The sequence below is a fragment of the Colletotrichum tamarilloi genome (assembly GCF_030869305.1).
Source record: "Colletotrichum tamarilloi strain Tom-12 chromosome Unknown Scaffold_29.1, whole genome shotgun sequence".
Taxonomy (NCBI): domain Eukaryota; kingdom Fungi; phylum Ascomycota; class Sordariomycetes; order Glomerellales; family Glomerellaceae; genus Colletotrichum; species Colletotrichum tamarilloi.
In genome coordinates, this window is record NW_026849412.1 from 300213 (window position 1) to 327424 (window position 27212).

The 27212-nt window shown below is 52.5% G+C and overlaps 10 protein-coding genes across 10 annotated transcripts; 3 read left to right on the forward strand and 7 right to left on the reverse strand.

Moving 5' to 3' along the window:
* Window positions 1–1508: 1508 nt before the first annotated feature.
* Window positions 1509–2132, reverse strand: CTAM01_08424 (uncharacterized protein; the record flags this gene model as incomplete). Its single annotated transcript, XM_060524444.1, has 1 exon — window positions 1509–2132. One exon carries the CDS (start codon window positions 2130–2132, stop codon window positions 1509–1511), a length of 624 nt encoding a protein of 207 aa, XP_060380957.1.
* Window positions 2133–3057: 925 nt separating this feature from the next.
* On the forward strand, window positions 3058–3807 carry CTAM01_08425 (uncharacterized protein; the record flags this gene model as incomplete). Its single annotated transcript, XM_060524445.1, has 1 exon — window positions 3058–3807. One exon carries the CDS (start codon window positions 3058–3060, stop codon window positions 3805–3807), a length of 750 nt encoding a protein of 249 aa, XP_060380958.1.
* A 267-nt stretch (window positions 3808–4074) lies between these two features.
* CTAM01_08426 (uncharacterized protein) lies at window positions 4075–4887 on the forward strand (the record flags this gene model as incomplete). Its single annotated transcript, XM_060524446.1, has 1 exon — window positions 4075–4887. One exon carries the CDS (start codon window positions 4075–4077, stop codon window positions 4885–4887), a length of 813 nt encoding a protein of 270 aa, XP_060380959.1.
* A 498-nt stretch (window positions 4888–5385) lies between these two features.
* On the reverse strand, window positions 5386–6308 carry CTAM01_08427 (uncharacterized protein; the record flags this gene model as incomplete). The annotated part of the gene is made up of 3 exons (XM_060524447.1): window positions 5386–5467; window positions 5729–5881; window positions 5974–6308. The coding sequence occupies 3 exons, from the start codon at window positions 6306–6308 to the stop codon at window positions 5386–5388; spliced, it is 570 nt and encodes a 189-aa protein (XP_060380960.1).
* Window positions 6309–7415: 1107 nt separating this feature from the next.
* Window positions 7416–7646, reverse strand: CTAM01_08428 (uncharacterized protein; the record flags this gene model as incomplete). The annotated part of the gene is made up of 1 exon (XM_060524448.1): window positions 7416–7646. One exon carries the CDS (start codon window positions 7644–7646, stop codon window positions 7416–7418), a length of 231 nt encoding a protein of 76 aa, XP_060380961.1.
* An 885-nt stretch (window positions 7647–8531) lies between these two features.
* On the reverse strand, window positions 8532–8831 carry CTAM01_08429 (uncharacterized protein; the record flags this gene model as incomplete). The annotated part of the gene is made up of 1 exon (XM_060524449.1): window positions 8532–8831. One exon carries the CDS (start codon window positions 8829–8831, stop codon window positions 8532–8534), a length of 300 nt encoding a protein of 99 aa, XP_060380962.1.
* Window positions 8832–9852: 1021 nt separating this feature from the next.
* On the reverse strand, window positions 9853–10212 carry CTAM01_08430 (uncharacterized protein; the record flags this gene model as incomplete). Its single annotated transcript, XM_060524450.1, has 1 exon — window positions 9853–10212. The coding sequence occupies one exon, from the start codon at window positions 10210–10212 to the stop codon at window positions 9853–9855; it is 360 nt and encodes a 119-aa protein (XP_060380963.1).
* A 4551-nt stretch (window positions 10213–14763) lies between these two features.
* CTAM01_08431 (cytidylyltransferase) lies at window positions 14764–15975 on the reverse strand (the record flags this gene model as incomplete). The annotated part of the gene is made up of 1 exon (XM_060524451.1): window positions 14764–15975. One exon carries the CDS (start codon window positions 15973–15975, stop codon window positions 14764–14766), a length of 1212 nt encoding a protein of 403 aa, XP_060380964.1.
* Window positions 15976–17652: 1677 nt separating this feature from the next.
* On the forward strand, window positions 17653–19648 carry CTAM01_08432 (DEAD/DEAH box helicase; the record flags this gene model as incomplete). Its single annotated transcript, XM_060524452.1, has 3 exons — window positions 17653–17717; window positions 17771–17873; window positions 17924–19648. The coding sequence occupies 3 exons, from the start codon at window positions 17653–17655 to the stop codon at window positions 19646–19648; spliced, it is 1893 nt and encodes a 630-aa protein (XP_060380965.1).
* A 336-nt stretch (window positions 19649–19984) lies between these two features.
* CTAM01_08433 (uncharacterized protein) lies at window positions 19985–26541 on the reverse strand (the record flags this gene model as incomplete). Its single annotated transcript, XM_060524453.1, has 6 exons — window positions 19985–20021; window positions 20404–23452; window positions 23509–23634; window positions 23754–23926; window positions 23973–24118; window positions 26515–26541. The coding sequence occupies 6 exons, from the start codon at window positions 26539–26541 to the stop codon at window positions 19985–19987; spliced, it is 3558 nt and encodes a 1185-aa protein (XP_060380966.1).
* Between the last annotated feature and the right edge of the window lie 671 nt (window positions 26542–27212).

The following is a 27212-nucleotide window of genomic DNA, read 5'->3' on the forward strand; positions in this document are numbered from 1 at the left end:
ATCGGCATGATCACGTTGGACAGGCTTTGCAGTATACCCATTTCATTCGCTTGAAATTTGACTCGGAGGACATAATCATAATGGTACTGAAATTGAATACGAATCTCTACCTTGATTTACTTTGCTGCACATTTCGAAATTGTGTCTTTGTTTATCCTGTTGCATGCACGGACTTCTGTAAGATCAGCTTCATATCGCACATTTGAAGTCAGCGCAATTTTCAATGAGTCCATATTGCCATGTGCCATCGAATCTACAGAATTAAGCTCGCAAGAAACTGTAAATTGACGGCCTGAAGCTGCCTTGAGGATGTAGCGAGAACCAATGCGTTCAACTCCTGGTTGCCTAGCCGATGATGTGCATCAGCGAATTCAAGAGTCAGTCGACTTATATACTGACAAGGAAGGTCGGTATCAAGAGAGAGTAGCGGACAAAGATGAATAACCACCCCTCAGTCTGTGGCTGATTCTCGGGCCACGGCCGATTTTAAACGTGTAGGCGGGATCAGCTGAAGCGGTGGCATGGAAAAAGCATTTTGGAGGCTTGGTGGACGAAAGGGGCTGAACCTCGAATCTCGAGTCGTTGGGCCAGTTGGTTTAATCGATGACGGAAATGGGAGTGATTTGGAATGAGGTAGGGAGAGCTGGGCAGGAGGATGGGTTGGAGCATTGATCGAATAGAGTGGGATGGGATGAGAATGATAATGGGAAGGGGTGAGTGATGTGCATGGGGCGAAAACTGAGAGTTGACGGGGTATTCGTGGGCGAACGTGAACCAGGAGCTGCGTGACGAGAGATGAAGGACGAATATGGGTAGGTTAGCAGCCTGCTATGAATGACAGCAGAACGCATCACGCTAACAAAGAATACCTCTATACCTCCCCACGCAGCATCCTCTATAAGATGCTAGACGCACGCTGAAGCAGTCTCAGAATAAGTCGTCGACATTTTTTTTATATGGTTTTTTATTTGGTTTTTTTATTTTAGCATTAACGGGGTCTAGGAAGTAGTCTATTATGAATGATCCAAAGTAGTGCTTCTGGGAGACAAATCAACTTGAGTAGGAACAGCCTGAAGAGTTTCTCCATGATAAGGCAGAGTGATATCATGACCTGTTACCAAAATAGAATACTGTCGGCTGCTTAAATAGTCTTGTAATAAGTTGTCGAACTACGTTGACATGTCTTGACTTCTGGTCACTGATGGTGGCTGGGGTGGCAATCTATTTGGAACGATGGCTTTGGGAGAGAATGGATGCCTTCATTACCTATCAGAACTTTGTCAGAGTCACTTCTTGAGACTTTCACACAAAGGGTGATAAGTGCTTGAAGAGTCTGAACCAAGAAATTTATAGTACACTACTATACAGCTGCGAGCTTACTTGTTTGTTATTGTGATAGGTTCTATATGAAAGAATAGATGCTCAGCCTAGGTATTATATCACTACTATACAAACTCAAATCAAAGACACGCCTGAACCGGGCAACGTAATATCCAAGCACACAACACTCACGCCTCCTTCCAGGGCAACGCAATCTCAACAGGCAACATATCCTTCTCGACCATGCCAACCAAGTCCTTGGCCTCCAAGCCCTTCAGTGCGCCCATAACCTCCTCATACCCAGCGGCACTCAACCCTTCCTTGCGATCGCAGTAGATATCAACACCCTCCTTGGTAAACACCGTCGGCGCAAACCACGTAACAGCCCACCTCTCCACCTCCCCACTGCCTTCGATCTTCCTCTCCCCCCATCCGAGAACCTCCCAATGACTGCCCACGAAGAACAGCCACCCTTTCCCCCTCCAGTCCCAGACGGAAGTATCCCCGACGGCGCAGGCGGTATCGACGCCCTTTACGGATTTGACGGCCGTGGAGGGGTGAGGCGTCTTGTTGGACTCGTACTCGACGAGGTCGTCTATGCGGGCTGTGCCGTCTGGTTTCGGGGCCATGGAGGCGTAGGAGATGCGGACGTTGCGGGCGTCGCGCCACATTGCGAGGGTGGAGTGGGTTACGGACCAGGTGCGGAGGAGCCATTCGAGGGGCGGGGCTGAGAAGGTTGATGGTGATGGGGAGGAGGCGGTTGTGTATTTTGAGGGGGAGCGGAGGGTAACTATTGTTGGTGGGGACGCCATGATGCTCTGTATCTATTGCAAAGATGTTGAGGTGGATGTCGTGGAGGTTGAAGTTGTGCTTCGGAGCTTGTGTGGAGCTTCGTGGGATTGTCGCTGTTGACAACACTGTCAGGAGGTGGTTTCCCGCAAGATGTCGCGGTTTAGAGCTCGGGTGTTCACGCGCGACTGCGAATCGAAGTGGTGCCGCTATATTCGGTGTCTCTACGGAAGAGGTTGTCGTTGTCAAAATATTGGAATGAAGTTGAAAGATAAGCGCAAACCATGGCCCCAAGCTCCGGGATCCGCGCCAGGGGTACGGAGTACGTCGCGTTTCAAATGATGTCAGCGTCTCAGCGGCCCGACGATTGAGACTCGAGCATTTCCCCCTTCCTCTCCAATTCTGTGCCTTAGAGAGGGAGTAGGTATTGGTATTAACTGTGCACTCTTCTCACAATGCTTTTGATTCGCAAATGAATTATTGCTCTCTCATTCGCCCATATCTACAGCCGCAAATACCCGAACATGTCGTCCGTCATTCTTTTATCGACGACATGCCATTCAAAGACCCTGAAACTTAAGTCTCCCCAAGTTATTTCCCTACCTAGCTAAGGTACATTATGCCCCGGTCCCACGAGGCTGTAATTAAGCGGGCCAGTGCCAGACAAGGGTCTTAATTCGACATTTTTTCTCCCTCTTTCTTCCCTCCCCTTTCTCTGAGAAAAGTCCACGGCTCTTCCCGCGCCCAAAGCTCCTTTTCTGTTCCTCTTTGGCTGACTGCCTTTTTCCCTCCCCACATCGCCCAGAGCTGTTTCTTTCCTGCAGGAAGTTGGCCTACTTTATCCATACCAACATCTCTTTTCCATCGCCCATACTTCTCCCGCAGCGAGCACCCTTTCGTAACGACGCCCCAACCGACCCCGTGTGACTAACTTCCTCACCGCCTACAATGGACGAAGACGACTCCCTCGCAATCGACCCCGAAATGGCAGCCTTCATGGGCTTCGCCTCCTTCGGGACCGAACCCGCCGCCAAGAAGCGCAAATACAACCACCGCACCGACGCCGTCTCCTCCGCGACCGGCGCGAACCAGACCGCACTCGCCCCTCGCGCTCCACGCCCCGCTCCGTCAACGACAACGACCGAGATTGCTGCCGCGCCCGCCGCCAACGCCGATGAGATAGACCTCGACGATGATGACGAAGACGATAGCAACGCCGCCGGCGCTGGTGCTGCTGCCGGAGAAGACGTGGACGCAGAGGAAGGCGGCGCCAATCTCTACTCAGACCCAACCGTCGCCCCGGCCCTTGCCCACGCGCAAGGTCTGATAGACGAACTCGCCAACCGAGGTGCGGCAGTAGATGACGGAGCCTCAGCACCGCAGGCACAGAGCACAACCTACTCTCTTCCAACATCATCGGCCCTACCCCAGCGGCCCGACGCGTCGTGGGGTAAGGAAACGGGAACCGCTCCGACGACGATGCCGACAAGGGAACGCCCCGAGCAGTATCAGCACCAGCACCAGCGTGGCGGTCGCGGGGCGTATCAGCAGCAACAGAGGAATGATGGCAAGCCTTGGTGGGAGGGCTACTACGACCCTGCGTCGAATGAGAACCCATGGGAGAAGCTCGAGAAGAAGGCCGGGGTTCTGTCCAAGGGGACTTGGGTGGCGAGGGGTACCCAAGCTCAGAAGGCTTGATCGAACGTCGATGGACTATCAATGTTCAATGTGGCATGGGTTGGCACCTGAGTGGTGTGTGGACCAGTACCCAGTGTGTGGTCAACATATATCGATATGCTTACCTCACCTTCACCTGGATGCCTTCTCAACCATGCGACTTGGCATATCGACATACGACTCACCGACTACCTCACTGACCACGTCACGTGATGTCCCTATCCGTGTGGAACATAGGCCAGGGGAAAATATCATGGCCCATCCATCACCTGATATATCACTGGATATATGGGACCCCCCAGACTTGGCCAAGGCCTGGGGGGGTTCTTTACGGTGGTATTACGGAGACCCTGGCATCACAACGGTACTTTTACGGTGGACATATCGTGGACCAGCAGCCCGGCAAAGGGCCACCACGACCGAACAAGAAGAGAGTATGATATGACTATGAATCCCGAGACGGAAAAATACCCTGTCGACGATACAGAACCACCGAGAGGGTCAGAGGAACATGACCCACGTCCAGCTCCCCGTCGCTATCCTTCCCGAAAGAGCAATATCCCACCGCCCCGAAGAGGACAAGCGCCTCCAAACAGATTGCCAACAATTTTGTACCGTACCCTCATCTTGGGCCTGGTCTCCTTGTCTCCCGTCCCCTCCCTCCCGGTCTCCACCAAGCCATTCTACCGGCCTAGAGACCCTTCCAACAACTACTGCAGCCCCCGGGCTACTTGGCCCTGGCCCCGTTGCCCTCGGAAGGAGGGGGTGAGGTGTACTTTTAACAACATAGCCGCCCCAAATCATTTTCCCATTCATCCAATCATGTCTCATAATCATCTCGTGCAACAAAAACATCCCCCCCTCTCTCTCAAGGCGAAAGGTCAAAAGAAGGTCGGTCGGAACCCCACAGCAGCCCTACGTCTGCCAAAATCTGGGGGAAAACTGCCCAGGGCATGTACGTGTGTGTGTGTGGAGGTTTACCGGACGCCTGGGAATGATATTTCCCCATTCAACCCACTCCTCACTCGACCCTGCTCCAGCTCGCAGCTCGCATGTCCGCCGCCCTGCCCGTCGCAAAAGCAGCGTGAGATGGGCGGCTAGGCGGGCCCCCCATGCTCGCCCCGCGCCGTGCCGCTGCGCGTCAAGCCGTCCCGGCTGTCAGGTTCGCCTAGGGCCCCTGTCTCCTCTCTTCCCCTCCCATGCTTGCCAGCCCAATATGTACCCAAGAAAAAAATAGTGGTAAGTAAACAAGCGGAGATGGAGGGAGGCGTGCGCTCATCCAAAGAAAATCAAATGCAAAGTAAATCTCCGGGAATCTGGTATCTTCGTTCCTGCAGTTTTGTCGGCAGGGATGTATGTATGTCGTGCGTTTTTGTGTGGTGTGGTGGTAGTAGTAGTAGCAATGGTGGTGGTGGTGACGACGGCAGGCTGAAACTTTTTTCTTTTGGTCGCAGTTGAAAATGGCACGCTGGAAAAAAAACAAGGCTGAAAAAGAAGGAGAAGCTCGCCGCTTGCTTTCAACGTCGTCGGTGTCGCGCGGCTGAGAAGCTTTCGCAATTCAATCCGCAGCAAACCACCCGGAATACCAGAGGAAATTCTCTAGTACTCGGGCGACGGATAGCGAGCGCGGGCCTTGCTGTACTCCTTGGTGTGCTTGCGAGAAGTCTTGCTCTTGAGCGATCTGTACAAAAAGAGGTCCGCGTGTTAGCCGCAATGTCTTAGATCTCGCAGATTTTACCCCCCGAAAGATTTCCTTTTCCGACGCCCAATGTTGCAGTCGCGCAGTTCAATCGGACCAGCAATCCGGTTCAGATATTTCCCCACTGGTTCGCGGGGAAAACTTCTGGGACCGCATACTGCAGTACTGCAGAATTTGCCTCTCCTTTGAATTTTTTCCGGAGTCCCGGAAGAGGTAATGGAGAGAGAAAAGGGTGCAACTTACGAGACTTTCTTCTGCGTCCACTCGAGGTCCGCGCGCACGTCCTGAGCGTCGCGGTAACCCTCGTTGAAGCGCTCGCGCGTCTTTGCGAGACGAGCTTGCGCCTTCTTTTGCAGCTCCAGCAGCTCACGGTGCTTTGCGTTGAGCTTTCCGGACCTATTTTTTGCATTCCTCTTCGTTAGCCTTCTTGTTCTGTCTCGCCGCCGCATATGGAATACGCCGCACGCCACACGGAGGAAACAACTTACGTTTGCGCCTGGACCGCAATGTTGCGGTCGAGAGGAATGGGGTCAAAGGTCTGGGCGAAGCGGTCCTGCATGTAGTCGTTGAAATCGACACCGCTGGCCGAGTGGTGGGTGCTCTCGTAGTCGCCGCTGTTGCTTCCGGCGTAGCTGGAGTTGGCCACCGAGTAGCCGCCAGAGTAGCCGCTGTTGCTGTATGATGGACCGGTGCCTGAGCTGACGGACTCATCTGTCTCTGGAGGCGATACAGAGTAGGTGCTGCTGTAGCTTGGGTAGTGTTGGCCCTTGTGGGAGGGGACGGGCAAAGGGAGGGTGTAGTGGGAGTTGTAGTGGGAAGACATGATGGGCGCAGGAGGAGGTGGAGGCCGGCAGTTGACGATAGAGGCGTGACGTGTACTTTGTGTACGATGTGAAGCAAACAAGAGATGACTAAGTCCAAGTGTCGACTGGGGATGGCGGCACTCTGTGAGACAGAGTCAAGTGTGCAAGGAAGTTGCTTGTTGGGCAAAGAAGAGAACTTGGAGAAAGCTATATGGAAGCCTCAAGATAGTCCAGGAATCTGATGATGAGAAAGAAAGAAGAAGTGAATAAATTCAAGCCGCTCAAGTTGTGCCCTTTTATACTTTTCCGAAACCCTCCTCGGACTCCATATTCTTCGTCTGTTTGGAAGGGGGATAAGACATCAAGCCTCGATTCGTCCGATGACAAGCCGTGGCTTCATCATTAACCGGGTCTCCTTCCGCGGAAGGGGGAACAGACGGAATGGTCCAAGGGCATGATGTGATGGGATGATCAGAGAAAGAGAGAGAGCGGCCAAAAGGGTCGCAGACAACAAACGTCCACCATGGACATGGACATGGACATTGACATTGACAAGGACCATGATGAGCGGCAGCCGGTCGACCTGCCTGGGCCTGGTCTAGCCTGTGCGTTAGCGACAGGGAAGTGGCATAGACTAAACCCTGTCTTCACCCGCAACGCTTGTTAATGTGGATATATGGGCCGTGGAGAAAGAGAGGAGACAAAAGTGAAAAAAGAAGAGAGAGATATCCAACGACGATGAGGCGTTTGGACGTTGAGGGTGTGGGCATTGGAAGGGGTGGCAGCCGGACGGTGGTGGGAGGGTGATGGACAGAGCCATTGGCCAACCAAGGAGAAGCAGGAAAAGCAGATTGCTACTACGTCTGCATGCCGCGTTTCCTATTTCTCAAGAGGAAAGTAAAAATGATGGGAAAAAACGCGGTAAGTATCAGAGGCAAAGACGAGGACTGAGAGAGAGGGAGCAAGGGAGCAAGAGGTGTCTGCATATGCCGAGGGGGGCGACTATCACAAGTGGGATTGGTGGAGATAGTCCACGATGGGGTGGATGGGGGTGGGCAGACCGGAACGGGTAAAGGATCTAATATCTCTGAGAGTCTGTGGAATATCCAGACGAAAGATGCCAAATACTATGGTAGCCAGGGTCGATACTTGCGGAGAAACGAAAGGAGAGAACAGTCCGATAAACTCAAGGGGGCACGGACTTGGCCGACGCAGGTTGGCAAAAGAGCAGGATGGGAGGGCAAAAAAGACGAGACAAGACAAGACACACGGAGAAGAATGTAGGTATGTGGGTTCAAGCAAAGGCAGCAGAGAGAAAAAACGATGCATGTCGTGTAAAACGGCGAACCAAGAGACATGCAGTTCCAGACATTGCCGAACCACCCACCTGATGACAAGGGAGGTACAACCTCGAAAGTATTTCCGCACTACCTTACTCATTTTTACCGACTACAGGCAAGGATGGAATGGCTGCAACCTGCAAGCCAGGGGCATGGGGCTCTGTGGGCAGGGACGGACGTCTTCAGTCCACGTCCATGGCGTGGAGGGTTCCTTCATCAACCTTGGGCTGTGTGGTTTGTGGTTGCTTGGGGTGGCTCCCCCCTCCCTTCCGTCCACGCCCGTGCGGTGTCAAGAAGGATAGAAGGTGCTTTAGCTCCAAAAGGGGCCGAGGCGTGGGAAAGAAGGTGTGGGTGTAAGAGGTGTGTGTAGAATCTAGAAGTGTACCTACGTAGAAGAGTCCGGAAGGCAAACGGGACGTTGGTTATGGGCAGTCACACACCCCTCCCCCCGGGAATCCAACGACGACGTCTCCTTCTGGCGGACAGGACACACGCCGTGGCCGTAGATGGGAAAAAAAAAAAAGGACGTATGACGGAGGGCCATGCGGGTCGTATGTGTTATATCGACCCAGTCAGACGCAAGCCGGACCGGCCTTTCAACCGTCCGGAGAGGGGCTACAGTATGGTTCTGATTCGTGACGGAAGCGGTGTCGAGGGGGAAAAGAGAAGGAGGAAGAGGAGGGCGGTAAAACGGATACACGCCAGAGATGGAGACGAAGGCAACTTGGGGCAAGTTGAACGATGAGCAGACGTCAGGACGATTAGGGAAAGCCGGGTCTATGGGGAAACGAGACAGGGCCCGCCGTTGATCGAAACTCTGATCCAACGAGTGTGCCGGGCTAACGAGGGTGAGGATGGGTTGGGATGAAAGGGGATAGGACAGGTTAGGGTGAATATCAAGAGCTAAGAAGTTTGGATAGGGCAGGGCAGGGCGGGATGTAGAGAGCAGGCCAGCAAAAGATTGGGAGACGAGACCAGAATGGAATGGGAATGTAACGGGGCAAAGACCGGCCGAGGGGCAGGAAGAGGGGACACTTCTCCTCTTTCGTTTGCTGTTCGTTCGCAATTGCGAACGAGCCTGGCGTTCCTCGAGGTATCTCTCAACCCGAGGTATATCGTCCTGATGTTGAGACGTCTTAACAACACCACGATGCAATGCTCAGGCACAGCGGTACAATACAACGTATGGACAATGCGATACATGTACCGAGCATGCAGGCCAAGCAACTTCTCGACGACTTTGAATCAAAAGCAGCGTGGGATTGTCCACTCCCACGCAGCTCGTGTCGTCGCCTCGTTGGACTGTGGGAGCCACCTTCTTGATAGAACCGGGGACGGGTGTGGACTGCGGGATAAAGAAGTGCCCCCCAAATGCTGATCGTTTCTCAGGCAAAGAAGTATCTGTAGGTACTATAGTCTCTTGAAACGGTCATGTTGCCGTTTTCCAATGTGCGAATGCGACTGGAGAGTAATGGAAGGTATTCGTTCTGTGATTTAACCCTGGCGTCAGGTCAGGCAGAAGTGCAGTAGATTCGGGCATTTTATGTGGTGATGCGTTGTCAAGATGGGAGCCCCCCAGGATATAATATTTTTTGGTTTATTCCATTTTAATTGTTATTTTTATTTATTTTATTTTGTTGTACCTCATCCCCTCCCCTGCAAGTACCTTTTCCCCTTTTCGACTTCAACTTAGTTCATTCCGGCTTTTTATCATTGGTCGGGACTTCTCGTCGCTCCCATTGGGTTTCTCAGAGTCCTTTTGCTGCCCTCTCCCGAGTCTTCCCCTCCCAATCTCTCCCACACCGTCTACTTTTCCCGCTTCTGATTGACTCGAATCATTGCCATTTTTCAGAGTTTCGATTGGTGCAAAAGGACGGACGACTTCCAGAATCTACCTGAACTGGATACCTCTCCAGGGCTCCGGCAGGGCTCATCATCAACCCCTGTAATCCCACCCTATGACCCTGGCACGCCTGGCTCCGTCCAAGATGCACTCAAAGATGCAGAGTCTAGAGACGTTTTGACGGGGGGGTGTGAGGGGCAGCAACTGGTCGGCTTAAATCGACATGTTTTCACAATGTTCCATTGGCGATGAATGAATGTTGAAAAGCGGCGCCGACTCAAGTGCGAATTCGCCCCCGCCGAACTTCCATCACCGATGCGAGGATTCCCTCTTCCCTTCTCCCATCTATCTGGCCTTGTCTCTTTGCGTGTTTTCCTCTCCTCAGGCCTCCTCAAGGGTGGGGGTGTGAGTGCATCTACGAGAGGCCCCCATCATACGCAGGAGCAGCAGCAGCAGCAGCAGCAGCATGTATGTGAGGCATGTATGTATGCGCAAAGGCGGAGCTTCCTCTACGAGGTGCATCGCATGTGATCTCTGGAAACGAAATTGCGTCTCTCGAGAATACAAGGCATCTTCTTTTGAGAAGAATGTATGTTGTGCTTTGCTTTGCGTTGCTTGCGCGTTGCGTTGGGAAGTGTAAGAACGCGGGCAACCTGGGCAGATCTTACACCCGCAGTTCCAAGAGCGGCGGTGTAAGTGAGTGGCCTTCCCCCCTCCCCCTCCCAAGTTTTCCGTCGTCATCGTCAGCCGGTCACGGTTGACAAAGTTGGTTCCAATTTGCACCCAAAGAGTCGAGTGAGCCGAGAGAGTATCTGGACTAGCACCGAGAAGTGAGAGTGAGTGAGAGGCAGCCCAAAGTCGACCTTATACGCAAAGGTACCCAAAGAGACCCCAAAACAGCCCAATCGAAAGGGACGCTTCACCATCATCAAACCCAACGACGTACGAAAGCCTACCTGCACTTCTGTCTGCCTAATGTCAAGAGTTGCAGAAGGGAAAAGAGTGCAATTAAATGACGGCGCGCCCTTTTCCGATCTGATCTAGCGGCGCATTGGCTTCGCGTCACCCCATTGCCTGAGCATGCGTCTTGCTGCTGTGGGCATCTCTTCATCTTCTTTTTTCTGCTGCCCATCTGCAAATTCCGTGCGCTGTGTGCTACGATACGCCGTAAATTTAGATTGGGGGGGGTTTACGGATAGGTCCCCTCCAACATTGATGGTTTTTGTCTGATTTTCTCTTCGGGTATTTCTTAGGAATCGGCAAACTGGGTTCCATGTACCGGGGGTGGAACCTCAAATGCAACGATGATGATGAGCATGGCAAGGCAGCCAACAAGGCATTCCTGTTTACCTGGCTACATGATACACAGGATACCTGTTTTCAAACCCATTGGTGTCCGAGTATCAAGTATCTGACCCCCTCGATGTGAATTCGGTTCTCACTCGCCTCCCGTGTGAGTGGGATCGTCAGGTTGGACTCTGAAGACATGCAATGCCGTACAGCGCGCGGGGGTTTGATGCGGGCGTGACAGACAGACAAAGGCCACTGCTCACTGAGTGATCAATTCAGTTCCGGTCCATGAACCCGCTCAACGCAAACGGGTTGCCGTGATCCATGGCATGAGCAACTGTTTCCCTCCCCCTCCCCATCTTCACAACCCACGGTTCGCCGGGCTGCCTCTTCGTCCCTCCTCGACACCGGCAAGGACCCGAGATGCCCCACGCAAGGTGTCCCCCGGATGACGAACGGCGTTCTGGAATACCCCGAGCGGTGGTTTGTGAATGGAGGGGGATACGGGCTTGCATGAGAGAGATGCCCCCTTTTGCCGGGGATTACCCCGGGAGCCATCTGACGTTTGAACTTACCGCATGGCAGAAGAAAAAAGAAAAATAGAAAGAAAATCGTAGCATACTGGCGCGCGAGCAGAAAATTTTCTGGTCTGAGGGACGAAGGGAGGTCCATAGCTTGCCCGGGTCTCGAGCCGGAGCCGGACAAGGAGGTCCAGGATTTTTCTTGGTGCGGAATGTGTCAATGGGGGGGAAAGGAGGGGGAGGGGCAATGAATGGCTTGTGTCTCTCTATCTGTACGCAGGCACGCACTCCAACGGCACTCCCATGAGTCCCATCCAGACAGGCACACCTTAGACAGTTTGCTCGCCAAAATACCTAGAGACTTTGAGAAGCCGGCACGTCCTCGACGACGACCATTCTCGAACTCGACTAGCCGGCTAGTGTTGCAGTAGGGACTTTGAATGACAGTCATGGCGCCAATAGTCACATTGGGGCGGTAGTCGCAAAGGTTAAGGCAATGATGTATGAGCCATCCAGGCCAGGCTAGGTAGTCTACCTACCCCAGTCCCAGCAAGGGTCAGGAAATGTGAGGTATCGCCCATAGGTCGAGATCTCATCTGGTGATGGACACGGGGGCTTTGGGGTTTGCATGGGGAGACGAAAGTGTAAGGGAGCCAATGCTTCGGTTATGAGGCTCGAACCCCCTCCATCCTCCGTCTGGTGTACGCCACCAAAAGAGTTTCTGAGTGAATCGGAAGAGGAACCGCAGGCACTGACCACCGAGAGGTGAATTTTCCCGCCCTCGTCCATCACCGATTCCGAGCTTCCGTTCGGGTTTGGGCGCTTGTGTGTCGTAACGGGCGTAGAGTGTGAAGTTGATGTGAGACTGAGAGGAGAGGAATCTCACTGAGAAGACTACGTGAGATGAGACTGAGCCGTGACGACCGCTGATCTGACGGGTGAAACGAGAAAACGGTCTGTGCCACGGAAAACGTGCCCACCAAACCTTCTTTTTTTTTTCACTTTTCTTGACCGACCCATTGCGCTTCTAGATTCTTTTTCTTCGGACTTTTTTGAGACTTTTCAAACCCCCGAGTTGCAAAGGAAAAAGAAGGTGACATTGTAAACTCCAAAAGTTGAACACGGGACTCCGAACCAACACCGCAATCGCCGGTGCCCCTTGCTCCCTTGCTCCCCTCTTACAGCAATGGGGTAAGGTATGGATATGTCATGTCTTCCAGGGGGTCGGGTGACGGCCACATGGGAAAAAGGCGTATCTCAAAGAGACAGACACACGAGAGGTGTGGTGGTGGGACAAGCTACACGCAACATCGCACATCCGTCTCTCACCTATCCGAGACCATCGCTGGCTTTTGATTTTGCCCTCCTGCCCTTCCCATGCTGCACGGTAACATGCCATGGCATGAACCAGGAAACGTGAGGAGCGGAGATGCAGATGCAGATGCAGTCAAACAGGGCTGCTTGATGATGGGGCACCACCTTACTGGATAATGAGCCGTTGGTCCATGACTTGAAAGAGAAGAAGGGCGAGCTGCCAACTCCCAATCAACACCTTTCCTCGATTTGCTCCCAATGATTTTTCGAGATCAGTCGACGTTACATTGTCGTCGTATCTCCCCAATCCCCAATGCCCATGTCACTACTCACTCGCCTCCCATCGACGCCATCCGCGAGCCATCGCCCATCCTGCAGATACACTCGCAGGCCCCTCTGCATCTCCCAACTCTCACGCTTTTCTCACCTGTCAGCCGCGGACTCAAAATTCTCTAATCAAATCACTCATTCTCAGCCCAAGCCAAGATTTTTTTTTCCCGCCATAGAAATGGGTTCAAGCCTTAGGTGCACAACACAAGTGTGAAAACTGAAGATGCAGAATACAGCCACGCAGACGCCTTCTGTATGTAAGCAAGGTTGGGTGATGTAGCATAAGTGCGAGAATGAGAAGAAGGGGAAGCACAGCGCAGCGCCGGCACCGCACTACCGCAGTACCGCATGGGTTTCTGTATCCTGCACGGATCGACCGTTGTGTAAGGTCAATCTACAATCAGACCGACGGTTCAAAAACTTTTAGGTGTGTGATGTGTTGTGCGTTTCCTCCCAAACCGCTTGTATCCGCGCAATCCCCAACGTCTCACGCAGCTCCCTCTCACACAGCACGCCCGAAGCTCGCTCTCGTGTCGTGTCGCCCGTCAATCCCGCCTCGTATATTTATTTTGCGCTTCTTGTAGAACTCCAAAAAGCCACGCTGCTCATATGCTGTACTCATCCTACCTCGGAAAATATGCCAATGGCTGAGCCTAACATGCCACTCGGTGAGGATGACAAGGCAAAGGCAAGGTAAGAGCACACAACAAGCACCTGTGAACGAAACACCCGAAAGCTGCACGACATCACCCAGCCCACGCAGCTGCCCGCGTCAAACAGGCCAGACCGTCAGCCCAGTTTCCACTCAAGCCCCAGCTCCGACATGGGAACGTTTCGGTATCATGATGATGATGATGATGTATTTGCTCATTTGCTAGTGATAATTTTGCTCGCAGTGTGACGAAAGCGCGATGTGACGATGATCATAGAAAGTCACATATCATCATACTCATCTCTCATAGATAGGGCTAATCTCACGCACACAGACGCCCACCCACCATTCTCTCGCTGCTTCTGCGACTTCAAGTTGGGAGGCCAAGACGCAAAGCTCAAACTCACAAGTCGCAACAAGGAGGTCAATCCTTTTTCTGTGCCGTTCCCAGGACGCTAAGGCAGTGACGATGTTTGACCGCTCAGATGGTTCCCCAATACTTTTTGACAAGAAACCTCCTTCTTCGGGGCCTTGTCCTTGTACTCGGTATCATCGCGCGAGAAAAGATGCATGTCAGATGGGTGAAAAAAGTGAGGGGTCGAACGGAGACGGAGACGATGAGGGAGGGGGACGGAAAGCCAAGCAGCAGGGTTAAAATAAGTGTAAGAAGGGGGAAAGTTCTGATTGATTTTATCGTTATCTTGTAATAGCAGCTAACTATTATATACCCGTGGCTTTGGGACGTCAGGTCCCTTCTGTACGTTTCCTTTGATTCCGTACCTGGTGTTTCCTGTTCCTGTATTCGCATCAAACAAAAAATGAAAAAAGTGTACAAACTTGGTGGACGAGATACCCCGTCGTTGTCGTGATGATGGTATGTTTCCTCGTCCCGGCCGTCCTCGCATGCCATTGCCATTGCCATACCATACCATGCCTTGCCCCGCCCCCATCCCCTACCTCTTATCCCAGTGGACACGATATGAACGCCGATTAATCATGCAAAGTAGAACGCCATTGCCAGCCGTTTATACGAGGCAGAAGACGCGCCATTTTCCCCAACCACCGACTCTCCCATCTCTCTTCTTGATACTGATTGCCGTTTGATGTACTAGCAGCCGTCGGTGAGCTAGTCAAAGTTCTTTTCCGCCCGTCTAGTTTCCCCCGCCGGCCCATGAGTTCCGCCTTCTAGCCAAAGATTTTGAGGAATCCCCAAATACCAGCCCCGCTGAGGACCGGGATCGTCAAGTTATCGTCCCAACCGAAAATGTCCACCACCTCACTGGCGGCCGCCACAAATCCAGACCACAGACCCATGACTCCGAGCGCTAGCGGTCCGGTGATGGTAGCCTGAGCGTCCGAAAGCCCCACGGCGCCTGCGATGGTGCGGGGTAGATGCAGTGCTCCCGTGAACATGAAGGGATAATTCTCGTCGCCGGGGAAAGGTCCCGTTCTCGGTGCGAGCCATCCCCAGAAGAAGTATGAAGAGGCGATGCCGACAAGGAATGCGGCTGTGGAGCCTGCAAGCGACTTGCCGCGGCGGATGCGCGGGGTATAAGCGCCGTACATGCGGCCAAAGGTGCTGGCGGCGGTATCGCACCAGCTGAGCAGGAGGATGGCCATCACACCGACGTCCTTGGGCATGAAGCGCATCGAGATCCACGCGCCAAGCAGGTAGAATATGACTCCGTTCCATCCGGCGTATTCGCTCTCACGCATCAGCGCGCCGAGGACCGAGACGTAGAATCGGTTGAAGGAGGCGTAGTTGTGACGGAGGTAGTCGGCGGTCGTAATGGGCATCAGCGCAGCAAAGAGCCACGGTGCGACTGAGCTTGTCTGGATACCCGATACGTAGAGCCACAAAGTGAAGAACCCGATCGAAACGTGCAAGATCTTTCTGGGCACCTCGTGCTTGTGTACAAAGGTCCGCCACTTTCTATGAATCGGTATCAAGCCCAGCGGACTGGGGCTTCGACTGAAATCGCGCCAACTCCATCCCGTAGGAGCGGCAGAGGGAGGGGCCAGGTGGCCGTTGGCTGTCGTAGCTTTGACTTTGCCGTTCGCTTCGCCGTTGGTGGTGACTTCTTCCGTGATCGGTTCGCTCGGGATGATGGGCGATTTGCCTCTCTTGCTCTGCGACTTGACCGTGGTCATGGGCGTGATTCGGCGGGACTCGATGGGTGATCGACTTCTCGTGCGCGATCTGCGCATTGTCGATGGCTCGTAGTCATCCTCTTCTGCCCGCTCCTCCAGCGGCTGGGGCGTTGTTCGCCGCTTCTTCGCCGCAGACCTCGTCACCGGGCCAAAGTAGTTATCTTGTGACGCTGCATCAATCTCTGAAGGTGTCGGGCTTGGGGAGATAACCCGCGGGGTAGAGGGTATGGCGCGGACGGACGACATGTTGTAAGGGAAGGGCGGGAGTGCAGGACAAACGACAGCTCCCGTAAAGAGGCGTTGAAAGGGGAACAAGAGTCGTCTCAGCGGCCAGAGTGAGGAGTGGAGATGTTTGTCTCTTCTAGATAAACGGGAGTCGTGGGGGTCCAAGGCGGGAGAGACGGAGGCGGAGTCGGCGCGGGCGTGGGTGTCGTAGATGGCAAAGGGTGCTGCCGGTGAACAGCGATTACCGGTATTCCTTTGATGGCTATGCTGCTGGGCCTGGGGTTGGAGGATGGAGGCTGGTTGGGCTATTGGATCCAGGGTGATGTTTGAGAATGCAGCAGAGAGCAACTCCGCCGCATGTTGAGCCGGGTTGGTACGGGGGGGAAGAAGACCACGGAGACATGCGGTCGGTCAGCAGGCAGCGTGACATGTGTTTAAGGACGAGGTGTTTGGACCGGATCGTCGGTGTCTTGTTGTGCTGCGAGTCTGCCGATTCCTGGGGACTGGGAGAGAGGATTTTTCGCGGGCCAAGGTACCGAGTACTTGCAGCGACGTATCTAAACGGTGTTTGGAGACCGGCCGCACTGTTGCTTTGGTAAGCCGTCTTATCTGCACTCGAACTTTGTACCTAAGGTAGAACCGAAGAACCTTAGTAAGGAAGAGCCTCTCAAGGTTACCTTACACTCAAGGTAGATACTTCCAATACCTGAGGTCCTCGAGGTAGGTGTATTGGGTACATCTCTAGGAACCCTTGGGGATGTCGAAATGCAATTCCCGTTTCTCATTCATCCATTTCCAACATGGAGATTAAACAATCAACCTTTGCGGTTCTCATGAGATATGAGCACAAGCAAAAGTCAAGGGTCATCCAAAGACAACTCTCAGGGTGAACCACAGTCTGAACAAACCGCAGCACAGTGTGCCGAGGGCCGAATGACCAGCGCCCCGAATCCCACTCCAATATGTCCGGTGCACGCGACTACCCAGGAATGGCCGGCCTGTCGGGCGCACCGCTTCACTCCAAGTCCATTTGGCAGGGGTTTTTTTCAAGGGCACGATTCAATCTGCGGTGATTTTTTTTCTCGTTTCCTCCTCAGTGGGCTGCGCTACGCCGTTTACTGCTGCAAGCATGTGAAGCCATCTCCGGCCGTCCCGCCGGTTCCATGTCCTTCTCAGGCGTGGCTCCTCTTCTCTGCACGCGCCGGGTGGGTTCGACCGGTGGATGCACTTCATCCCGTCTCTCCGCTGCCGAGCTGCCTTATGTAGGCTGCCTGTACTCGGTACGTGCACAAAGTGTCAAAAGACATGCAATTCTGCGTCTTCCTTGTTTTCCAGACCGCTCAACTGCAAAAACGGGCTGAAAGTTTTGGGCGAGATGTCAAGGCGAGTGGCTGAGGACGGTTGGGGGTCAATCGGGATGATATCACTGGCTTTGTCCGTGGGCGGTCGGACAGAGACATGGCGCCAAGGAGGCCTCGAATGCTGTCACCGCCCCACGTGAGCACACCCACCCACCTGCGGCTCGATAAGAGTGCAGATAAGAGGAGGGAACCCTCGATGCCGTATCGATAACGATAACGAAAAAAGTTTCTGGAAATCGAGCCCCTCCAGCTCGGACGGCCTCATTGAAGTCGCATGCAGCGCAAATCCTCGGTGTGCCTGACACCCTCTCGATATTTGTCCCAGACCAATTGAACCATGGCGCCCGAAGAGAAGAAGAAGGACCCTAGGGCCTGGAGAGGCCTCACCCCTCCCTTGGCTGAGTACGATCCCGTGCCACTGCTTCTACCTGCGCATCCAACTAACATTCCCCTAGATGGATCCTCGACTTCGTGTCCAGCCAAGGCTTCCAGCGCATGACGCCCGTACAAGCAGCTTGTCTGCCGCAGTTCCTCGGAAATAAGGATGTTGTAGTCGAGGTCAGGACAAAACCGACCATACTAACAGCTTGGAATACTGACTATCCCAGGCTGTCACCGGCAGTGGTAAAACGCTGGCCTTCCTCCTCCCGATCGTACAAAAGCTCATGCGCCTCTCCGAACCGACGAAGCGCGGCCATGTCTTCTCTATCATTGTCTCCCCGACCCGCGAACTTGCCATCCAGATCCATGCCGTTCTCCAGTCCCTCGCCGGCTTCCACCCCCCGTCCGCTGAGATACTGCCCCACCTCAAAGAAGACGAAAAGCGCCCCGACACGACGGTCCCGGTCATCGTTCCTCAGCTGCTCGTCGGCGGAGTGACCACCACACAGCAAGATCTCAGCTACTTCGTCAGACATGCGCCCAATATCTTGGTCTCGACACCGGGAAGACTTGTTGAGCTTCTCGCGTCTCCGCATGTCCACTGCACATCTTCCACTTTCGAAATGCTGGTTCTCGACGAGGCGGACCGTCTGCTGGATATGGGCTTCAAGCAGGATATTCAGAGGATTCTGGGATATTTGCCGAAGCAGAGGAGAACAGGCTTATTCAGCGCTTCGGTGTCGGAGGCAGTGTCACAGATTATCACCGTCGGTCTGAGGAACCCGGTCAAGATTGCCGTGCGCGTGAAGAGCTTGAGGGATGGAGGAATCATTGAGGACCGAAAGACACCAATCAGTCTGCAAATGTCCTACCTCGTCACACCAGCAAGCCAGAAGCTCCCGGCACTTAGCAAGATTCTCGAGAACCTCAACCCGCGGCCACAGCGCAGCATTGTCTTCTTGTCGTCCTGCGCTGCCGTCGACTACTTCCAACACGTCCTTCCTACCATCATGCCGGAAGGCTTCACACTCGTACCTCTGCACGGAAAGCTCCCCCCCAAGGCAAGAGAGAAGAGTTTCAACAAGTTTGTCAACTCGGTTTCGCCATCCGTATTGCTGTGCACAGATATTGCAGCGAGAGGTCTCGATATTCCACAAGTAGACTTTGTCTGCCAGGTTGATCCTCCCTCAGATCCCAAGGTCTTCATCCACAGGAGTGGACGTGCCGGAAGAGCAGGCAGAAAGGGACTGTCAGTCGTCTTCCTGCAGCCCGGTCACGAGGAAGACTACATTCCCTTCCTCGAAGTGCGCAAGACGCCCATCTTCCCCCTGACGAAACCTGAGATCACCATCACCGAGGACGAAGCCAACGAGGCATCAGAAAAGTTCCGCGACGTCCTCCGCAGCGACCGCGCCTATCACGACAAGGCGCAACGAGCTTTCGTGAGCTGGGTACGCAGCTACAACGCTCACCTGACGACCTCCATCTTCCGCGTCAAGGACCTCGATTGGGCCGACCTCGGAAAGGCCTGGGGTCTGCTCCGTCTGCCGCGCATGCCCGAGACGAAGAACTGGGAGGGAGACAAGTGGCTCGGCAACGAGGACTTTGACTGGGAGAACTTCACCTACAAGGATAAGACGAGAGAGGCTGCGAGATTAGCAGCGGCAGAGGCGGAGCGCAACGGCGAGAAGGCTGCTGCCGCGGACGAGGTGAAGCGCAAGCGCAAGACCAACGAGGCGTGGAGCAAGCAGACGGAGAGGGACGACGTGAGGGTGGAGCGCCGCGACAAGAGGAGGCGCAAGAGGGAGGCTGAGCGGATGTCGACCATGACGGAGGAGGAGAAGATCAAGGCGATGGAGCTGAATGAGATGATTGCGGAGATTAGGAAAAAGAACCAGGCCAAGGCAGCGGCCGGCGGGAAGGACGATGAGTTTGAGGGGTTCGATGATTGAGAAGCGTCTGTTGTAATACTATCCGTCGATGTCGTTGATTTCCTGTTCGGGGGATTCCCGGCCCACGGCTCAAAGAGTGGAGGAAATGGAGGCGATACCCCCACGAACGCTTTTTTTGGCCTCACACGATGCAATCTCACGAGACCCTCTCTTCCACCCGCCCCATCCCGTCTCCGTCCTCGTCGCCAACCTTTTTGGCTTTGAGTTCTACGTTTCCACAGCGGAGACGAGGCGAAATACAACTCACACAAGAATGACTCACTCCCACACTGGCCCTTCTTGAACAGAAACAGTGAACAGGATGTCATCAACAAGCAATAACACAAGCACAATAGCTCAGGGGTAGAGCGCTGGGCTCATAACCCAGAGGTCCCTGGATCGAAACCAGGTTGTGCTATTATTCCTTTTGCATTTGTTCGTCATTTTTGGAAAAGAAAGCCATGGAGAAGCAGGAGTCAAGCCAAAACGCCCCGAATTCCTTCGTACACTTAATTCTCTTACACAATACTCAAAACCCTGACCCGCCCCCCGAAAAATACAAATCTAGACCTGCTAATGAGAAGCTTGACGTTGAATCAGAGTTGGCCGTGCGTCTTGTCATTCTCTCCAATGCCTCCAGTTCTTGGCCATGGCCCTCATTCATGCTGGCCCTGGAGCCGACCCCGTGATCATGTTTCTTTCTTTGACCTGACATGACTATGTCCGACGATTCATGCCTTGCATTGACTGAGACGCTCCTGTCAGACGATACGCACTCGTTCGAGGAACTCGCGATGCCCAAAACGCTTCGAGGATCAGCTGTCTCACAGTATCTCTCCCATTGAGACCTGGGCAACGAATCCAGCTTTGCAAGCAATGCCTCGTCCTCTGGCTCCCATTCTATGGTGTCCTTCAGAAGCTTTGCGGCGACTTGGTGGCCCTCCGCTAGTGCGAGCTTGATGGCTCGAAGATAATGAAGCCTACCCTTTCCAGTCGTGTCCGTTCCCTGCAGCAGCAGGAATTTTAGCATGTCTATCCTCCCGTTCTCGGCTGCCCCTTCCAGCGCAGTTCTTCCGCCTTCATAACAAGCTCCAGGAGCATTGACGTTGGCGCCAAGATCGATGAGCTTCTTCGCGAGCCCAAGTTTGCCATTGATAGCCGCAATTTGCAAAGCGGTTGCTCCGCCGGTCCTTGCCGCGGGGGCATCGACACTGGCATCTAACTTGAGCAGAAAGTCTATCATGACCAGGTTGCCATCCTCGACTGCCCTTTGCAGAGGCGTTCTTCCAAACCACATAGCGTCATTTTTCTCGTTGACGTCGCCACCAGCGTTAAACAGAATCTGCACTGTTTCTATGCTCTTGGACGAGACTGCAGTTAACATCAATCCCTCTGACTTGTCATCAAAACAGTCCTTTCCCAACCTGTTACTCCGAAGCAGTTTCTGAAGCAAATTCAAGTCTCCCATTTTGATCGCAATGGAGACCGTGAGCTTGTCAGGTTGGTGGCCATGTTGCAGAAGTTGAGATATCGACTCCATGGACCAGAGCGCCATGACTAAGGGTGACGCTACCAAGTCAAATCCGTCATCTTGATGCCAAAAAGGCAGTCCATCAATTAGCGTTCCAGCCACAGCGTCTCTGATAGAGGTTTTTAGACGCAGAATGTTGTACTGTACCCAATCTATGTCTGTGTTTGGATCTAATCGCCTCGGGAGTCTCGCTAAAGCTGGTGATGGTTGTATCTCGGTGAGAAGCAAGTCTAACAACTCTGCCCAGTCGAACCAGGCCGCAATGGCAATGGCAGACCCTTCAAGGAGAGACGCAATTTGTCTTCGATCTCGATGCTTTAGGAGCCTCCTCGTAACATCAAGGTCCTCATTCTGAATTGAGAGCAAGACGCTAGCACATAAAGCGCCAGCGTCGTACTTGTTGCGATCTGTTTCCATGCAATTTTCAAACAGCTGAAGAGAATCGGTGAGCAAAGCAACCTCGAGCATAGACATTGGTTGAGGGCGCTGAGCTACGCCTAGAGTATCGAGTCGGAGAATTTTGTCCAAAAGTTCCCAGCGACCAAGTAATATGGCTTGCTGGGCCTCCCAACCAGCAAAACGTGCACCTTTGTGAAGCAAAATTGATGCAATTTCTTGACTCTCCAGGGTTTGAGTAGAGTCGCTGGTGTCATCCACTGTCAATGCTGCCTGGAGAGGAGTACGTCCATCCTCTCCGCGCCAATTGGGATCCGCACTGTCCATGGATATTGCGGCCAACTGAACAATCAAAAGACTTTTAGGATTGCAGCTCCCGTAGTAGAACGCCCATTCGGGTACAAATACCCCTTGAGAGATAAGATAATCACAAATCCGATGGTCCTGGGCTCGCAGGATTGCTGCCCCAATCGGACTGTGGAAGAATGAAGAGAACTCAGTCCAGCTGCGCTGTTCTGGTTTCCAGTGTGGATGCCAAAGTTTCTCGCCCCATCCTTCATGTCCCTCATGTAGTGCGAGGCCACGATGAACATCGGCTTTGGTGTTGATTAATACTTGGACGGTGTCATAGCAATTGCTGAAGATTGCAAGATAAAGAGGTGAGGGCGTCTGGTCTAGTGAACCGCCACCTTCCACTGACGCTCCCGATTCCAAGAGGAGCCGACAAGTGTCGGCAAGCCCCCAATACGCAGCAACATGTAGCGCAGATATTCCGTTGCACCAAGTATTCAAAATATTGAATCCAATCTCGTGGAGCAGACGGAGAATTTTGCCGTGACCTCGCGATGCAGCAGCCAGAGGAACATCTGGCGCGATCAAAGAAGCCAGCGAGCGTGATGGGTAAAGACGCTGGACCTGCTTCAGCAAGTACTCCACGCGGCCTAGAGCCTCCCATTCGGATGAGAGCCCAGCAGCGCAGCCGATCACGCTTTGAGAGTTGATGAAAATAGACAGTCTAGAGCTCTTTGGGGTTTCAATCTGGTGTAAGATTGATCCTCCGCTCTGAACCAGAAGGTCGATATCGATCAGAGTCAGTTGACTATGCTCAACCGCCAACATAAGTGCAGAGGGGCCTTGAGATCCAGGACTCTCGTTCGAAGAAGCATTTTCGTTAAGCAGATGCCTAAAGAGGTCGTAGCTGTCCTCTTCAAAACCACCGTAATGCTCCAGGACAGACATCAAGGGTGTAGGTTGCGAGGGGTCGAAAGCAAGATTCGGATCAGCTCCCGCGTCGAGTAGTTGTATGGCAAGGGCTGGCTTTTCGCATTGCACAGCGAGTTGCAAAGGCGTGAGTAAGACGGATCCCGTAGTACTTACTACCCTTACGGGCGTATTTGGATTCTCGCCGGATGATAGAAGCCAGGTAATGAGCTTTGTCGTTCGAGTCTCCAGCTCTACCGTCAACTCGAGAGACCAGAGTGCATCAAAGCCATATCGAAATAAATTTTCAGCAATTGCAGAGATGGTCAAATCTGCTATACGAACGAGTTGGAGTGGCGACTTCATGATGCCAGACCGTTCAAGAGAATCCAGTATCAAAGTCCAGTTGTTGACCTCTTGAGCATCAAAGAGATTGTTCGACAATCGAAAAAGAACCAATTTCATGTATTCTGGCCATGATTCCTCGGTCGAGCCTTTGATGATCTTCTTCGCGCGTTCCATATTCTCTTGGCTGTGGCTTTCCGGCATGATGCAGCCAATTTCGGCAGCGAGTTGAGAGACACCCTCCATTGAAGCATTGTTCCTGTCTCCAAGAAGACTTGACAAGGCCTGACTCATCATGCATGTTTGAGGCGCGGCTATGGCATTTTCGTCTTTGACTGTTGTAGCGCTGAACACTAGAGAGCGCGATCAGTGTTTGTCTGATAATGGCGGCGTGTGATATGAAACATACGTTGCGCGAGCTTTGGTTGAGACTGTATCCATGGAAGACTGCTTGGCCATTCAAATTCCATTCGAATAGGAGGGGGCGTGCCGATGCAGATGTCTATACCCTCAGGGGGCTTTGGACTCGCCGCAACTAGAGATAAGTAAGTCACTGGCCTTTGCTTCAACTACTATCACAGACTAGCTGACGAGACTTCACACCTGGATAGTATTGCGTCCACGATATTGGTTGATGTCGGCTAGTCTCTTTACGAACTTTTGCAACATCAAGCACCTCTTTTTCAAGGACGACTTCCGTCCTCTTGCCAAGTCGCTCCCGTTTAGCCAATTGGTGTCCAATATATTGCCACACAGCCTGGCTCTTATTCTTGGGGACCTTTTTTCGGAATCCCCAGACTTTGATCTTGTACTCTAGCTGTGCTTTCCTGTGCAGTGTTAGTAGCTATGAGGCAAAGGAGGAGGCTGTCTGACGTCACGGGGAGCCCATGCTCTTCCAGCCACTGTCTGGTCTCTTGCAGAGACTTGTTCTTCTGTAATATCATTTGTTGAATGACAGGCTTGAATTTCTGCCACTCTGACATTTGAGCCCGTTTCTTTGGAGGAGTCATGGCTAAAAGCTGCAAAGCATCGGTGTCGTTAGTAGGTAGTGAATGACAGCAGAGACAAAAGAATATGGTGTCCGAACCGGGCTGGGGCGAACGAACTATTAATGTACAGACATCAGAGAGGTAGTGGAACAGAGTGCCTCGTCCTCAAACACACATGCAGCACAATCTGCGGTGCATCTGGTGTGTCGTTCATTGGCTGAAACCAGTATCTGAAGGATTTGGGAGGCGCCCAAAATCATTCAATTGGTTGAATCCGGTAGCTGAAAATCACCCCCCTCGCCTGCGTTGCTGACCATCCTTCAAGTCATGAGGAGGGGCTATGGAGGGGCTGCGCCTCGGTTCAAAGCCTTGAACGATTGGTCGAACCCATATCTGAATCAACCGGTATCTGAACTGGCCCATATCTGAATTTCCGAGTAACATGAGGGAGAATGCAGAACATAGGACCGCACAGTCGGATGTATCGATGATCTGTCCAGCAGAGGGAGACCTTGGACGTGATTGGCCATGGCCCAAATCTGAAGATTCAAACAAGAAGGTCTTCAAGACCTTGGGCGACGCAATGCATTTGTCACAGTCCAAGCAAAGCTAGACTCAATCCACTCTCTATGGCATGATCTGTGATAGGCCCGAGCCCAAATCTGAATGCTCATCGCCAGGGGCAAAGCTATGTTACGTCGTGCTGTGTCACTACCAAATTGATATATTAGAGATGCTTCTCGACTGAGATTCCGAGCGTCGTTACAGGTTGGACGGAACAACAAATTTCGGGCTCACCAGCTGTGCCTACATTTACCAACTGTTGAATGAATTACAACTTTCAGCAACCCACGATCAACATATACATGTTTCAAGATGAAGATTACCCTCGAAGCCATCATCGCCATTGTGACGCTTGTCGTCGGACTCCCATCAACCATCTGGATACTTTACAAATGCTGCAGTCGTCGCAATCGTAGAGCTTGTAAGATAGCGGTCCTTTTCCTCAATTCCCTAGATCGAATGCTAAATCTCGAAAGCTTCTCCTACGACATCCCGCCGTTCAACGTTCCAACCCAATGTACTTCCGTTCTATGTTTACTCCAACAGGCCAATTCGCGGTCAAAACCTGATGTCTTGGACTCTTGTTGCCCTATCTATTGATATGGAACCTTTTTCGAGCGAGACAAGTTCACCTCCGTGGCATCGATAGCCCATTGAGATCCGAAAACGACTTTTTTTTTTTTTTTGAACACGGTTGGTCGACTTGTATAGGTGTACCTTAAATGTATCATAATTTACAATGGGTTTCCTGTAAACATACAGCACTTGAAGTATAGGTCTCAACTAGGCGATTGGAAGCGATGATAGACATTGCTACGGAGTTATGGGGCCAAGGAGCATGTGCGGGCGCCGGGAGCATCAAGACCGCTATTGACAAGATAAAATCACATCAGGGTGCGCCTAGTTCAGACATGGAGTTTCAGGGTTCTCTTCTATCTGTAAATATTCCTAAAAGATTTGTCGATGCCACGTCCAGATTTCATTCACCGTGAACTTCTTCATCTTATCAAGCAGTTGAGGAAAAGGTGAAACAGAAATTTAGCAGGCCATTCAAGCAATCTGCAGCGTCTTCTGAGTATCTGTAAGCTTGTTAATGTGAGCTTCCCCGTTATGCTTTGTCGTGGGAGGGTAAAGAGGGTATCCCATCCCCCCCAACTGCTGGATCTTTGCACGATGGAACTTCTCAACGCCGTGTATTCAAGGACTCATCTACTGCTTCAGACATATGTCGATTTGAGGATTGAAACGTCCGGATAATTAGGGCATGATAATCGAATCGAGGAGAATTTGACTAGAGACATGAAACAAGTACATCAGGGCTTGCACTCCGAGCATCGTCTCTGACCAGATTTGGCCGCCAACCCGAGACATCCGAACTAGACATTACTGGTAAATTGCAGTCTGATGTCAATCTCTCATTCTTAAACAATAGAACTATCTCGCGAGCATTACGATATTGTACGTCTATAGTCTATGTTCGACTTCCTGCACCTTGCAACAGCAAACAGGGACAATGATCACTAGCCAGAAAACTTCCTCCTCGTGTCCAGGGTTGTCAAGAAGTTGTCCGCACATACAAATGGTCCAAGCCGTATGCCTAAAGTATCTCCATGTGTCAAGCATTATGTCCTCCCAGGTGGTGTGTGGCATAATTGTCACTCGGTCAGCCATCCCTATATGTAGGCTTGTCACCGGATATTCCTTCCAGCTCCACTTCGAACGTAATCACCGTTCTAGATCGCCATAGAGAGCCATAGAACGGCCGAGGAAATTTCTCAGAAATAGCTGAGTGATTCTTCGTGCTGGTATGACGTTGGCGGAGCGGGAATATTACTATTGTGCCTCACGTTAGCATAAATTACCTTCATGTTGCCGCAGCTGTTGGGCATCTTGATGTCTGTGAAAGACTTCTCCGTTACGGCTGCTCAGATGATAGACCAGAGATATCAAGCCCAGTCCCGCCACCTATCATACTCGCTCCTTCGGGGGATGCGAGGGTGTCGTCCGCCTTCTACATCAGCGCGATGCTAACCTCAACAGCAGCACGATACTAGAACCAAACAATTATCCCTGGGTAGACTGGTGCCAAGCTGGCGGTTCTGGGAGACGGATAGCAACACCTGACCTTGACCGTTTGGGGTATTATTCCATCGATCCAGTAGGTGCTGAAATTATTGGCGGCCACTGGAGCAATGCAATCTATATACACCTATCAGAACACGGTGCTAGGCTGCCTGAGCGGACTCTATATCATGCCACTTGCGACGTCCAGGAGCTCGGTCTAGTCAGAATATCTTTGAGAGAAAATATCAGTGTCAGCTGGCTCGGTCAGGACAAGAAAACGCCACTATTGAATTTGCTATCCCTAGCAATCAAAAGTAACAAGCCAGTCTCCAGAGAATTATTCGGTAATTGGTCATATAGTGTGTCTCTGTCTCGAGCTCTTTGGCGCAAGTGCTGTTCTAATGGGCGGTGAGGCTCAACTGGCAACGTTCCTGAATAGCTGGAGCCTTGTTGAGACCATTTGGCGCCATGATTTCGATGGATATATTCAGGATAA